At 56.0% G+C, this 12,066-nt stretch overlaps 1 protein-coding gene across 1 annotated transcript; it reads right to left on the reverse strand.

Annotated features, from left to right (window-relative positions):
- Positions 1–1,197: 1,197 nt before the first annotated feature.
- On the reverse strand, positions 1,198–10,889 carry ECE1 (endothelin converting enzyme 1). Its single transcript, XM_065696198.1, is given in 20 exon segments — positions 1,198–2,543; positions 2,546–2,681; positions 2,936–3,031; positions 3,115–3,305; positions 3,384–3,451; positions 3,580–3,690; positions 3,884–3,987; positions 4,364–4,441; positions 4,557–4,655; positions 4,888–4,998; positions 5,223–5,337; positions 5,418–5,560; positions 6,053–6,244; positions 6,336–6,548; positions 7,085–7,209; positions 8,542–8,754; positions 9,319–9,460; positions 10,353–10,438; positions 10,519–10,591; positions 10,842–10,889. Coding segments are annotated over 20 exon segments (2,367 nt in total). The 5' UTR covers positions 10,875–10,889; the 3' UTR covers positions 1,198–2,505.
- Between the last annotated feature and the right edge of the window lie 1,177 nt (positions 10,890–12,066).

The raw sequence follows: 12,066 nt of genomic DNA on the forward strand, positions 1-12,066 counted from the left end.
CCTCTAACAGCATCCTATACACGGGATCCATGGGCTGTGCTCCTCTCCCAGCTTCTTTCCCTACACCTTTCACTAGAGCCCCACTCTCCTTTCTTCATCGCTCTTCACCTTGCACCCACACCGCTCCTCTTTTCCTAGGAATGCAGGAATTTCACCTCATTTTGGGCACCCCGGGCCAGATCCAGGCTGAACCCCCGCGCCGGCAGCGCGGCTGAGTCCTGCAGCCCCGGAGCCAGCAGCGCAGGCAGCGATTCCCTCAGCTCCACCGCCCTCTGCGGGTCTGCAGCACTATTTCCAGCCGGATTCCAGGGAAATCCAACGGCCACGGCCGCGCTCCCAGCTCCGCAGGGAAGCGAGGAGCCCACACCGAGTCCAGTGAGCAGAAAGTAAGCGCACTTATTCCGTTTATGACTCAATCTGGGAGAGAAAGCACAGTAAAATAGGATGAGGGAAATGTTACCGTCGTCTTTATGCGACACCCGCGTCCCCAACTCACTGCTGGCTCAGTCCTGCCCATCCCAGCAGCAAAACCACTCTGTATCCCCAAAAAGCTCATTACCAATGGGGTCAAACCAGGGGGTGCAGCCTAATTCCAGTCCCTGATAATGAGTCAGGGTTAAATAGCGAGTGAGCACCCAGGATTTTACTTGTTTTATGGCCATCATCTCCCCCAGGCGCTGGGTGAGGCTCAAGCACAGGGCCTGCGGTCCAGGTCCTGCCTGGCATTTTTCGGGCAAGCCTGATGAAGCCATGGAGCATCCGCTTGGGAATGAATGTTGGCCTGTGTTACCGAGCTGGCAGCATCCAGCAGCATTGCAGCACTATAAATAAGGCCCTTTGGAGAGGAACCTGCACAGGGCCCGTGCCGCTGGATCCAAGCACAGCCTGGCCAGCCAAAAATTCACCCAGGAGGAAGGAAAAAGCATCCGGGAAAGACCTCCCTGCTGGGAAGATGCGTGGGGCCATGCCATAGAAGTGGGAAGCAAACAACCACCCGCAGTGAGAGTGAGGGTTTTGGGCACAAAAGCTTCACTTCAGCCTCCAAGAAAAGCAGCAGACAGAAGCTCAGGCTGGGAAAAGCCTCCTGGTCTCAGTTTTGGCAGCATGGGATGGTCCCAGTGGTGTGGACAAGGATTAAAATGCAGGTAAAGGGATGCAAACCTCCTGCTATCAAAAATAAAACAACTCATGAGCAGCTCCAGCCCAAGTAAAAAGTATTTATTATTTCAATAACGATAAGCCCCACATGTAGGGTGAAAAAATAGTTACAAAAAAATCCCCCCCATCCTTCCTTTTACATATAAATATTAAAAATCCCTCTACAGCTTTGCAAGAAGGTGCCCCACAAGACAACACACAGCACCTGAGCTACTGTCAGTGGTTTCCTCTTAAAACTGCAAAAAGAACATTAAAAATAACCCTTACGAAAGCCCCTTGCCCCCATCCCAGTGCCAAACCGGCCATGAAAGGATGGAGATTTGGGGCCAAGGGGTGATTTTGGGGTTTGCAGTTTCCCAGTATAGAGGCTGGGTATGGCAGAGCGCAAAGGAGCAGCAGGAACCGCCTGCACTTGTCTGGGGAAGCTTTTGGGGCAGGAACTCACGGCTGAGCTCACTGCAGAGGGGATAGGAGGGCACTCCGGGTGCTTGACCCACAGTCACCACTGCGGTGACACCTTTGGCACGCCAGCTTTTCCCTCTGAAATGAAAGCTAATCCCAGGAGCTGCAGCAGAGCCTCTGCCCTGCAGCATCCTCCAGCCCTGTCCCCAGTGTCCCCATCAGCATCCTCCAAGGACAGTCCCTCCTAGAGAAACCAGGATCCAGGGCTGGGTAGTTGCATCCACAGCCCCATCCAGCTTCACCAGCAGAGAGCCTGTCCCCAGTCACTGTCACCATAGGGTGCTGCACCTCCAGCTGCACTGAGTAAAAAAGAATTAATAAATATACTCATCTTTTACTTAAAAAAGAAAAAAGAAAAAAAAAAAGGCTTTTAAATGCATTTCCCTGAAATTTTCCAGTGTATTCCACAAGGCATGAAAAAAATAGAGATATTTGCCCCTCCCCAAAAAAATATATCTTAAAATATTTTCCATCCTCATGTGCGCATCTTTGGAGAGAGGAAGGTCCATCAGGTGCATTCAGACACGCAGCCAAACCTGCCAGCGCTGTAGGATCCCTTTATCGCCTCCGGAAATGAGGAATTTGCCGGGATGGTGGGTCAGGCTGGAGCACTATACAGTGCAGTGCCCATGGACACGTGCCTGGACACATGGCCCGATCATGGTGGGGAAGAAGAGACCACCAAGTGGAAGTCATTCCACAAACAAGTGAGGGGATGAAGGAGTTTCACAGTGAATGAAGCTTGGATGATCCCGGGAATGTGGGCACTGCTCCGGCTGAGAGCTGGGCAGTTCCTTGCATGGAGAAGTGGTTTGTGCCTCTCAAAAGGACCTGGGAAATTCAGCCATCGGATGAAGCAGCCGGTTCCCTCCAGGCACTCTCCCATCACCACACTTCACATTTCTTGGACGGATTCATGGGGAGCCAAGGGGGCAGCTGAAATGCTCCGCAAATTCCTGGGAGTTGGAGACGGTGCCGATGACCCGGAATCGCGAGGGACTGTGGGGGTCAGTGATGAGCCCCTCGTGTGAGCTCTCCGGCGTGCGAACCGAGCACCACACCTGCAAATGAGGGCAAGAGGCACCAGTGCCAGTGTCTGCATCCATAGGGTCCTGCTTGGTGCCAAACTGGACCTCCCCGATTCCATGACGGACACCAGGAAGATGGAGCTCCGGCTTTGTCTCGCCCTAATCTGGTTCACCACCTCTGGAGACCTCAGGTTTTGCCATCACATCCTCCCATCATCATCTGGATATGCCTCCACTCCCCACAAAGCTATGTGTCCACCCCTCCTGCCCACCACCAAGAGACCTACCTGCGCGAAGCCAACGAAGAAGAGCTGGTTGTTGGTGAGGCCAAGCGTTGGGAGCGTTTCCTCATCCCCATTCTTTTTCAGCCAGTTTTGATATGCCTGGAGGACAGCAGGCTCAGAGGACACCACCGATCCCACCACACCACGCCCCCCACCACACCTCCCCAGCCCCATAGCCCTACCCTGTAGGCAGCCTTTAGTCCCCCATTGTCAGCGATGTTCTCTCCAAGGGTTTGCTTGCCGTTGACAGCCTCTCCATTGATGGTGTAGTTGCCATACTGCTCCACCATGCACGCTGTCTGACGCTTGAAGGCCTCGACTGAGGAGTTCTTCCACCAGGGACGCAGGTTGCCATCCTTGTCGTATTCCCGGCCTGCCAAAACCACAACAGATCCTTCATCACCTCACTGGCCACCCCTCCTGCAGCCCATCCGCCTGGCCCTGGCCGTACCTTGATCATCAAAGGCATGTGTCAACTCATGGCCCACCACCACACCGATCCCACCAAAATTCAGCGACCTGCAAGGAGGCGATGCTGAGGTTTAGAGAGCAGCTGCTGCTTCCCACAGCATTGAAATTGAGCCTCGAATGCTGGGACCAGAGGATATTTGGGAATCCTGCCCTCCCTGGTTTCCATAAGCTCTTACTTGGGAGATGCACGTGTGTAAAAAGGGGCCTGGAGGATGCCAGCAGGGAAGACAATCTCGTTCTTGGTGGGAGAGTAGTACGCATTGACCGTTGGTGGTGTCATGCTCCACCTGTAGAGACACAGACATGGACAACGTGGCTGCATAAACCCATCACTTATGTTTGCTCCAACACCATCCACTTATCGTAATGCAAAGCCATCAGCGCAAACTTAACTCCCCAAAGACAGCATGGTCTGGTGGACACCAAATCCTAGTGCTGTTCCCTGCTGAGCACAAGAGGGAAGCGGAGCAGAGGACTTACTGGTCCCGGTTCGGTGGTTTTCGGAGCTGGTCAGCAGTGACCCTGGCTGAGAAGTTGTAAAACTGCATGACGTTCTCAAAGTAGAGGTCAGATACAGCCTCATACTGCAAGAGAGCAAGGCATGAGTAGTGTGTGGTGACCACACAGCCCCGCTCCTCCCTCCATGGTCATGTCTGAGCCTTCGGAGCTGGCTGAGTTACAGCCGCTCTTGTTTCTCCTCCTCTCCCACATCTGTGGAGTCTCAGGAGGACAGTGATTCACCATTACGGAAACCGGCTCCTCCTCTTCCCGGGCAGGGATCCCGAGAGCCCCAGCCACCCCAGGGCTGGTGCACAGCTCTCCAGGAAGCCCCCCGAGAAGGGCCAAGGGCATCAGTGAGACCCTTCAGGATGAAACCTGGGCCTGTGGTGATGGGCACATCCTGCACGTTCTAGTGGAGTGGGGAATAGGAGACCTAAAGGACATATCCAACCAACTCACATCATTAAAGACTTTATCCAGCTCCTTAGGGTCCATGATGAACTTGGGGTAGCCAATCATGTTGTAGATGGCATCTGCCTGGTGGAGTGACAAGGACCAAAGTGCTTTTGGTGCCAGGGGTGGAAGGACAGACTCGCCCAGCTCCACCATCCTCCATCACCACCCTCTCCTGCAACTGCTGCCCACACCTCACCTTCTCTTTGGCCGATTTCCTTGTCTCTTCATCCATCCACTGCAGGGTCTCCAGACTCTCCTCGAAAGCTGTTTTAATCTCTGCAATCATTTCCTCTGCCTGGACAAAACAAGGCAGCAGTGTTGGTCCAGAGCTGGCCTCCCACCTCAGAGAGGTCACACCAGCAGGGAGGAAGAGGCTGGGAGGCCAAGATGGAATGTGGACCAGTGAAAACCCAGCAAATGCAGATGTACAGTGAACAAAATAAGGTGGACAGAGAAACAGCAGCTGCCCCAGTGGTTCCACCATCGTGATGGCTTTCCTGGCACTGGGACCCACATGGGGGACGTACCACTTGTTTGCTGTCCTCGGCAAAGGTGGCCTTGACGAACATGGCCCCCAGGGCGAAGCCCAGGTTGTTGTCAGTGTCACTGATGCAGAACTTCCAGCGCGGGAGGCAGGTCTGCATGGAACAGAGGTGGGCATCAGTGGTGGCACAGCCAAAGCCCCTCACCTTCTCACCCCCTTGCCCTGCCGAGAGGTGAGGTCCACATCTCTGTGCTGGAGCTGCCACCCCAAAACCTGCCCCACACCTCTGTCTTTTGGATACAACATGACAAGGACTTGGTTTACAAAGCTGTCACCATTTTAATGGTGATGTGGGAGCACTGGGGGCTCCACACTCACCTTCTTCGTCCCATACATCACTTCCATGAATTTTTCCTCAGCATCCTGGAAGCGCTGGTCGAGGAAGGGGCTGGTTTTCCGCACCAGGTTCCAGATCATGTAGTTGTTGAGGAGACTGCAGCAAGAGGTGGTGAGTGAGCAGTGGGATGTTCCTGCCCACCCTGCGCGCTCTCCATGCAGGCTGGGGGCTCTCACCATTTATCTGTGGCCAGGATGAGGTCAGAGACCTGCTCCAGGTACTCCTTGGCATAGACCACGACGGGCTCAGACTCATTGAGCTCCACGGGGTAGAACACCGTGCTGAGGAAGGGCATCCAGTCCACGGCTGGTGCCAGCTCCTGTAAAAGCCGTGGCACTGCTATGGCCCCAAACCCCATCAAAGCAGGGTGGCAACTGCTTGCCGAGCTGGAAGCGGCTGCATCAGCCCCAGTTAGAGGGATTCAACTGAATTTGAAGAGGCCGGTTCCCATAGCAGCAGCAGCCTCAAAAGGTCAGAGAGGAGTAAACAATTTCCTTCCACAAAGGAAAAGAAAGTGGGGCGGGTGTCAGAGATGTTGGCACAACCCATTAGGGCCCCTCTGGGGATGTGGGGAGGTGACCAGGCTGGTGTCCATAGGCAGCAGTGCCACAGCAGGATGGCCACCAGCTGCAGGGGTGGTCTGGAGGCTAGAGGAACAGGTCAGGGTGGGATTCCCCCAAGGAGGACATGGGCCAAGTCATTGCACAAGAGCTTCCCAGGCTTCCTCAGAGGAGCTGCATCACCTCCCCCCCCATCCCCTCCACTTCCCAAACCACAGCGGAGCAGGGACGCTCACCAACTCCATCCCTACCTTTAGGTCTCCAGCTGTCATTTTATGGTAGATGACCTCTTCATCGCGGTGCTTCTCCTGTGGGATGGTGATGTTGGCCAATGCTGTCTCAAAGTCCAAGATCTGCTGCATCTGCTGCCGAGTTGACTCCTCATCAGTGCCTCCCAGGAACATCCCCAACTGCACCATGTAGTTCAGGTACCCAGCAAGCACCTACATCGTAGGACAGGGGGGGATCAGCATGGTGGGTGCCACTCACCCATGGCACCTCCCCTCAAATCCACCTTTCCTCCAAAAACCTTACCTTCTCATTCTCTGTCTTGTTGAGGTAGTAATCCCGTGATGGCAGGCCCAACCCCGACTGATCCACCTGGATCACGTTGCTGTTGGAGTTTTTGGAGTCGGCACTCACGTAGACAGAGAAGAAGGGCGAGATGCGGTAATGCGCAGTCACCTCCCGCAGCGTCGCGTTGAAGTTGTCACCAGCCCATGGACCTGTGATGTTCCAGCCACCCAGCTGGGAACAGACAGCAACCAGATTTTGGGTAAAGAATAACCACTTGGAATTGCTCAAATATCCACCTAATACCTGTCCTGGGGGGAAACTTCCCGCAGTGGGGCTCAAAAGCCCAGGAGTGGCATGAGCTGCCTATAAATCTATGCCTATAGATGTTAGATGGGATCTTAAGAAGCTCTTCCCTGTGAGGGTGCTGAGGTACTGGCACAGGGTGCCCAGAGAAGCTGTGGCTGCCCCATCCCTGGCAGTGCTCAAGGCCAGGTTGGACACGGGCTTGGAGCAAAGCTGCTCCAGTGGAAGGGGTCCCTACCTGTGGCAGGGGTTGGAGCTGGGTGAGCTTTAAGGTCCCTTCCAACCCAAACCAGTCTGGGATTCTATGATAAATCCCTGCCTCTCTCTGCCTGCCTCCTCTGGGGGATGCTCTTCCCTCGGAAGCACCCCGAATGGGCTCTGGAGTGTGTTGGGACTGCCCACAAATGAGCTTTTCTCCCCGTTTGCAGAGGGGAGACAGCTTTTCCCCAAGGAAGGGTCTGAACCTTTTCGATGAGCTCCATGAGCGGGCTGGCACGCAGCTCCTCGATCTTGCTCTCGTTCATGCAGGCTTGGTAGTAACGCTGTGCCTTGCGCTCCGCCTCGCTCGACACATTGGCCGTGGTGTTTTCTGCAGGAGGTACCCGGCGGGGGGAGCTCACAGGAGGTCCCCAGGGCAGGCATCCAGCCCCCCATGGGCACAGAACCCCCACTTTCCCACCTGAGAAATATTCAGCCCCATTTGGGCAAAACCAGGCTGAGGTTTGCCCTGGCAGTCCCCTCTGTGCCTCCAAAAGCTTCCCATGGCCCCCAGCCCCTTCCTGCCTCCTGCCCACATCTCCTTTCCCACCCGCAGCGACTGCTCTGGCTCCTTGGAGCAGAAAGATAAAGAAAGGGAAAACAAAAAAGCACTTTTCCAGCAGCTCTGATGTTCCCACCATCACCCAGGCCCCTGCGCTGCCCTTGCCCCTGTTCCAGTGCTCCCCAGCCTGATATTATTTATTCCTGCAGGCAGGAACAATAAACCCATTTTTCTCCTCCTCCTCCAAACCCAACCTTTTATTCCCCACACCCACCCCCCCCCAAATTTCTGCCTCCCCAGAGGTTTGGTTTTTATTATCTGATGTTCCTCATGACACAGCTTGCACCTTTGGCTTCCCAGCTGTGTGGGTTTATTAACTAAAGGTCCCTCGGCTCCAAGGAATTCAAGGAAATGCCGAGCGCGACCGCTTGGCTGGAGGCCTGGTCCCTTCTCCCATTAAAACCAGCACCAGATTTCTGCAGGAAGAGCTGGGATGAAGCTGTTCCCGCACTCCCCCCCCTTTTCCCAACAGACAACACTCTTCCCAAACCTTCTCTTTCCAGATAACCGGCCCCAGCATGGTGGAAAGTGCTGATAAGGAGCCAGTTGTTTGCTCAAAGCTTGAACAAACCGTCCCCCGCCGGTCACTTGGATAAGCCACCCCGCTTTGGTGCTCGCACGCAGAGGCTGAGCCTCGGATCCTCCCTCTGCTGAGGGAGCTTCGGTCCCAAAAACTGGCCACATTGGCAGCCAGCCCCCCAAAAAGCCACTCACAAGGCTGGAAGATAGAGCAGGAGGGAAAAAACCATATCCTTGGGGTGATATTGGGGTGTTACATCCTCTGGAAGCAGTCTGGGGTGCAACTCCTGAACTTCAGAGCTCCTGGGAACACCACCACAGGGTTTGCAGAACCAGGGCCAAGACCCTTTCCATACTCGGCACCAAAAAGCTGCAACATCATGGTCAAAAATCCCAGGGGCAGCCAGGAGAGCAAACACAGCCAGGGTCTGCTTCCCAATGTCCTTGCAGCACATGCGTCACGGACTGGTTTGACGCTGGGATTTAAGTCCAACCTGACATCCCCATGGGCAGGTTTTTGGCCATCCCCAGACCTAATGGGGCTCCTTAACACCGCAGGTCCCACCGCTCCCATGTACTCACCCAGCAGATGCTTCATGACGGCCTGGTTGTGCTCCCAGAGGTTGTTGAAGGTGCCCCAGCGCGAATGGCCATCGGGGAGGGGGTTGGCCTTGATCCAGCCCCCGCAGGCGTAGCTGAAGAAGTCCTCGCAGGGATTCACTGCCTGGTCCAGCGAGCTGAGGATGGAGCTGGTGACGGAGATGCAGGCTTCCGACAGGCACACGGCCGGTGCCCCTGTGGGAGGGAGTGATGGTTCAGCTCCTCCGTTGTGGCATGATGAGCTTCACTGGGAAGCATCCTGCCCCATGATGAAGGCCAGGTTGGATGGGGCTTGGAGAGAGCTGCTCTAGTGGAAGGTGTCCCTGCCTGTGGCAGGGGTTGGAACTGGATGAGTTTTAAGGTCCCTTCCAATCCAAACCACTCTGGGATAAAGGATGTGGGCAAACATCCCATCTGGTGCCAAAACATCCTGCCCTGTACCGTAACATCCCACTCCAGGATGATACAGACCAGCATCCCATCCCATGCTAAGCATCCTGCCCTCTCATCCCATTCCATGGCAAGGGATGCAGGCAAGAACCCCATTCTCTCCCTGTGCATCCTGCCCAGTGCCCGAGCATCCCACCCTTTGATGAAGGATTCAGGCAAGCACCCCATCCCGTGCTCAAGCATCACACTCCACGATAAAGGATGCAGGGGAGCACCCCATCCTGCACCCAAGCATCCCATACCAGGGAACCCCCCCAGCATCCCACCCTGCTCAAGGGGGTAGGATCCCTGCACGGTGCGAGGACTTACGGGCTCTGTACTGGAAGATGAGACCCAGCAGACACGCCACCAGCACGGCCCCCAGCACCCCCACCAGCACCACGAGCTGCTTCTCGGCACGTGTCCGCTCAGCCCAGCACCCCGGGGCACTCCTCGAGCCACGGAAGTTCACCTGGGGGAAGAGCAATGTCCTTTCCCCACCGCTGGAAAAACCCACCGACACATCCCACATTCTGCTTCCTACAGCCCACGGCACGAGCTTGGCTCCTGGCGACGGATCCGCCGCGGTTCGGCCTGGGAAAGGCGGCAGCTGCCTTCCAGAAACCGGCCAGGAAGGGCGGCACAATGGCAGGAAAGGGAGCGGGGTGAGCGTTTCGGGAGGCTCACCTGCTCCCCCGTGCCACCCCGAACCCCTCCTCGAGCACGGCCGTAACCCCCGGGCGTCCCTGTCCCTGCTGCCGGCACTGGGACAGGGTGGGGGCTGCGGAGGGAAATGCCTTAACAGGATACTCCCCACTCGGCCGAAAAACATCCCCAGGAAACATCCCGATGCGCCGGCGAGCGGAGACGGCCCCGTTGGGAAAGTACAAACACAGCAGAGCGCTGGTCTGGGGACAGAAAGCACCATCCCCGGCACAGAACGATGGGGCTGGGAGTGGGGCCAGCACCAAGAGCATCGCTCCAGTGCCAGAGCTGGCACGCTGGCTGCAGTGGGCTCTTTTTCTTGCCACCCTCAGCCCTTTTTAAGCTGCTTTTCTGCTACTTGGGGAGGAATTAACCTAATCCCTTTTGGATGGGGACAAAGCTCCCACTGCCACCATAATTGCTCAGCCTGGACATGCTGGGAAAGGGGTTTGGATGGCAGAAAAACTGGGTGCTGGGGCATTTGCGAACAGCACCCACAGGCTCTGGGTGCCAGCGGGAGCCAACATGGCTCTGCCCAGACTGGACTTTGCCCCACAGAAAGGCTGGTCCCAGGCGGAAAACCCTTCAGCAACCCCCTCTGCTGCTTACCGGGACCTAAAATCCTCCTTTTTAACCCTAAAACACACATAGAGCCCTACCTGGAAGCCGTTGGGGTACCCATCACCGTCACCAGTGGAGTCCAGGGGGTCTTCATCGTCCAGCGTTGCCGCTTGTAGGTCGACATCTGCACAGGGGATTGGCAAACAGAGGTGCTCAGTGGCTCGGGGTTGAGGAAGAGGAAGGAGGGTAAGGAAGAATATGCACCCTCTAAAGCCGCCTTCTCCTTGAGGGAGCTAAATCCCGACCGGCTCCGGGCTAGCGAAGCACTCAACAAACGCTGGAGGAAGGTTATGGAAGCAGTGAGGGCTGGAGCCAAAGGCTGAGCAAAGCCCAAACCCGCCTCACGTTCCCCCGGGGCCGGGTTGTGCAACCTCCCGTTCAGCCTGGAATAAAGCCGGTTCCTCCTCCACCAGCCCCGCAGCAGGGTGAGGGACCCCAGGGCCAGGGAACCCCAGGACCTGGGAAGGGCTGGGAGCGGGGAAAATGGCTTTTCACCCCAAAACTACCATCTCGCTCACGCTCCACACCCTGTGGACTGTGCGCACCCCGAAACACCCCATCAGGTTCCTCTGAGAACCCAGAGGCGACAGCACCTTGAATTGAGGCTGCCGACGGGCTCCCTCCCTGCTCCTTGTCCCCAGGGCATTATCTTGTGCTGGTGCCTGGCTCTTATCTCATCTCCAAGCAGAAAAACAAGGGGAAACCTCAGGGGTTGGCAGCCAGCCCTTATCATGCCACCGTTTCCTTCCCCCCTGGCACAGCCCTGTCACCCAGCAGGGAAAACAACCTTCTGCCTGCCACCGAGGGGGGAAGCACCCCAAAACCCACCCCAACCCCTGCTGCTGCTGGGCTGAGCGGCACTGGTCACATCCCTTCACCCCCAGTGCAACGCCTGGTTGGGGTCTGCACCCATCTGGATGCCCCCATCCTGCTGCCATCGTCCCCAAAGGCACACTGAGGTGAGCTGAACCCAGCACTGCATGCCTCAGCGTGCAATGAAAGCACCAGTTCTCAGCCCTGTTTCCAATACCGGCCTTCCCAAACCTCCTCTCATGCAGTTAACACCGAATCCCATCCTCACCCCTGGATCCCAAATCACAGCCTGGGGTTTCAGCAGGCACAAAACCCACCTGGGGAACGGAAAGGGTTAAAAGAAAAAGGCAGTTTCCCTCCTTGCTTGACCAAAAAGCTCTGTTTCCAGCCCCAAAATCCCCCCCCCCCCCCCCCCCCCGGTGCCCTGGAACCAGGAGAACGAAAACCCTTTCACTGCAAGATGTTATCGCTGCTGAACCCGGGGCTTCAATGATGTATTTTTTCCATCCCCTTTCACTTTTTCCCCTTATTTTCACACTTTGCACATGGCTGGAACTTGCAGCCCTGGGCACAAATCCCTGCTCATTTGGGGGGGGGGGGTCCAGGAAGTCCCCCCAGCTCCAATAGCACCAAATTCCTGGAGTCCCAGCTTTTTGGCCAAAGCTTTCACTCTGTTTCCTGAGGAAATGAAGGGGTTTTTTTTTCAGCGATTCCCCCCCCCCTCCTCCATCAGCCTGCAAAGAGCAGGGAAAAGGGAAAGATGGAGAAAACCCCACGTTTTTTCCTTTCACTAAGGATGTGCAGGTTCAACCCTGTATTAGACATCAGAGAATCCAAGCTAAGCTTGAACAACCCCCAAAACACCCCCCAGGGGGCACAGGGATCAACCCCAAGCATCCTTAATAAGGGGAAAATTGGGTCTGGGAGGTATTTTTAGCA

The sequence above is a fragment of the Lathamus discolor genome, chromosome 16, assembly GCF_037157495.1.
Source record: "Lathamus discolor isolate bLatDis1 chromosome 16, bLatDis1.hap1, whole genome shotgun sequence".
Lineage (NCBI taxonomy): Eukaryota > Metazoa > Chordata > Aves > Psittaciformes > Psittacidae > Lathamus > Lathamus discolor.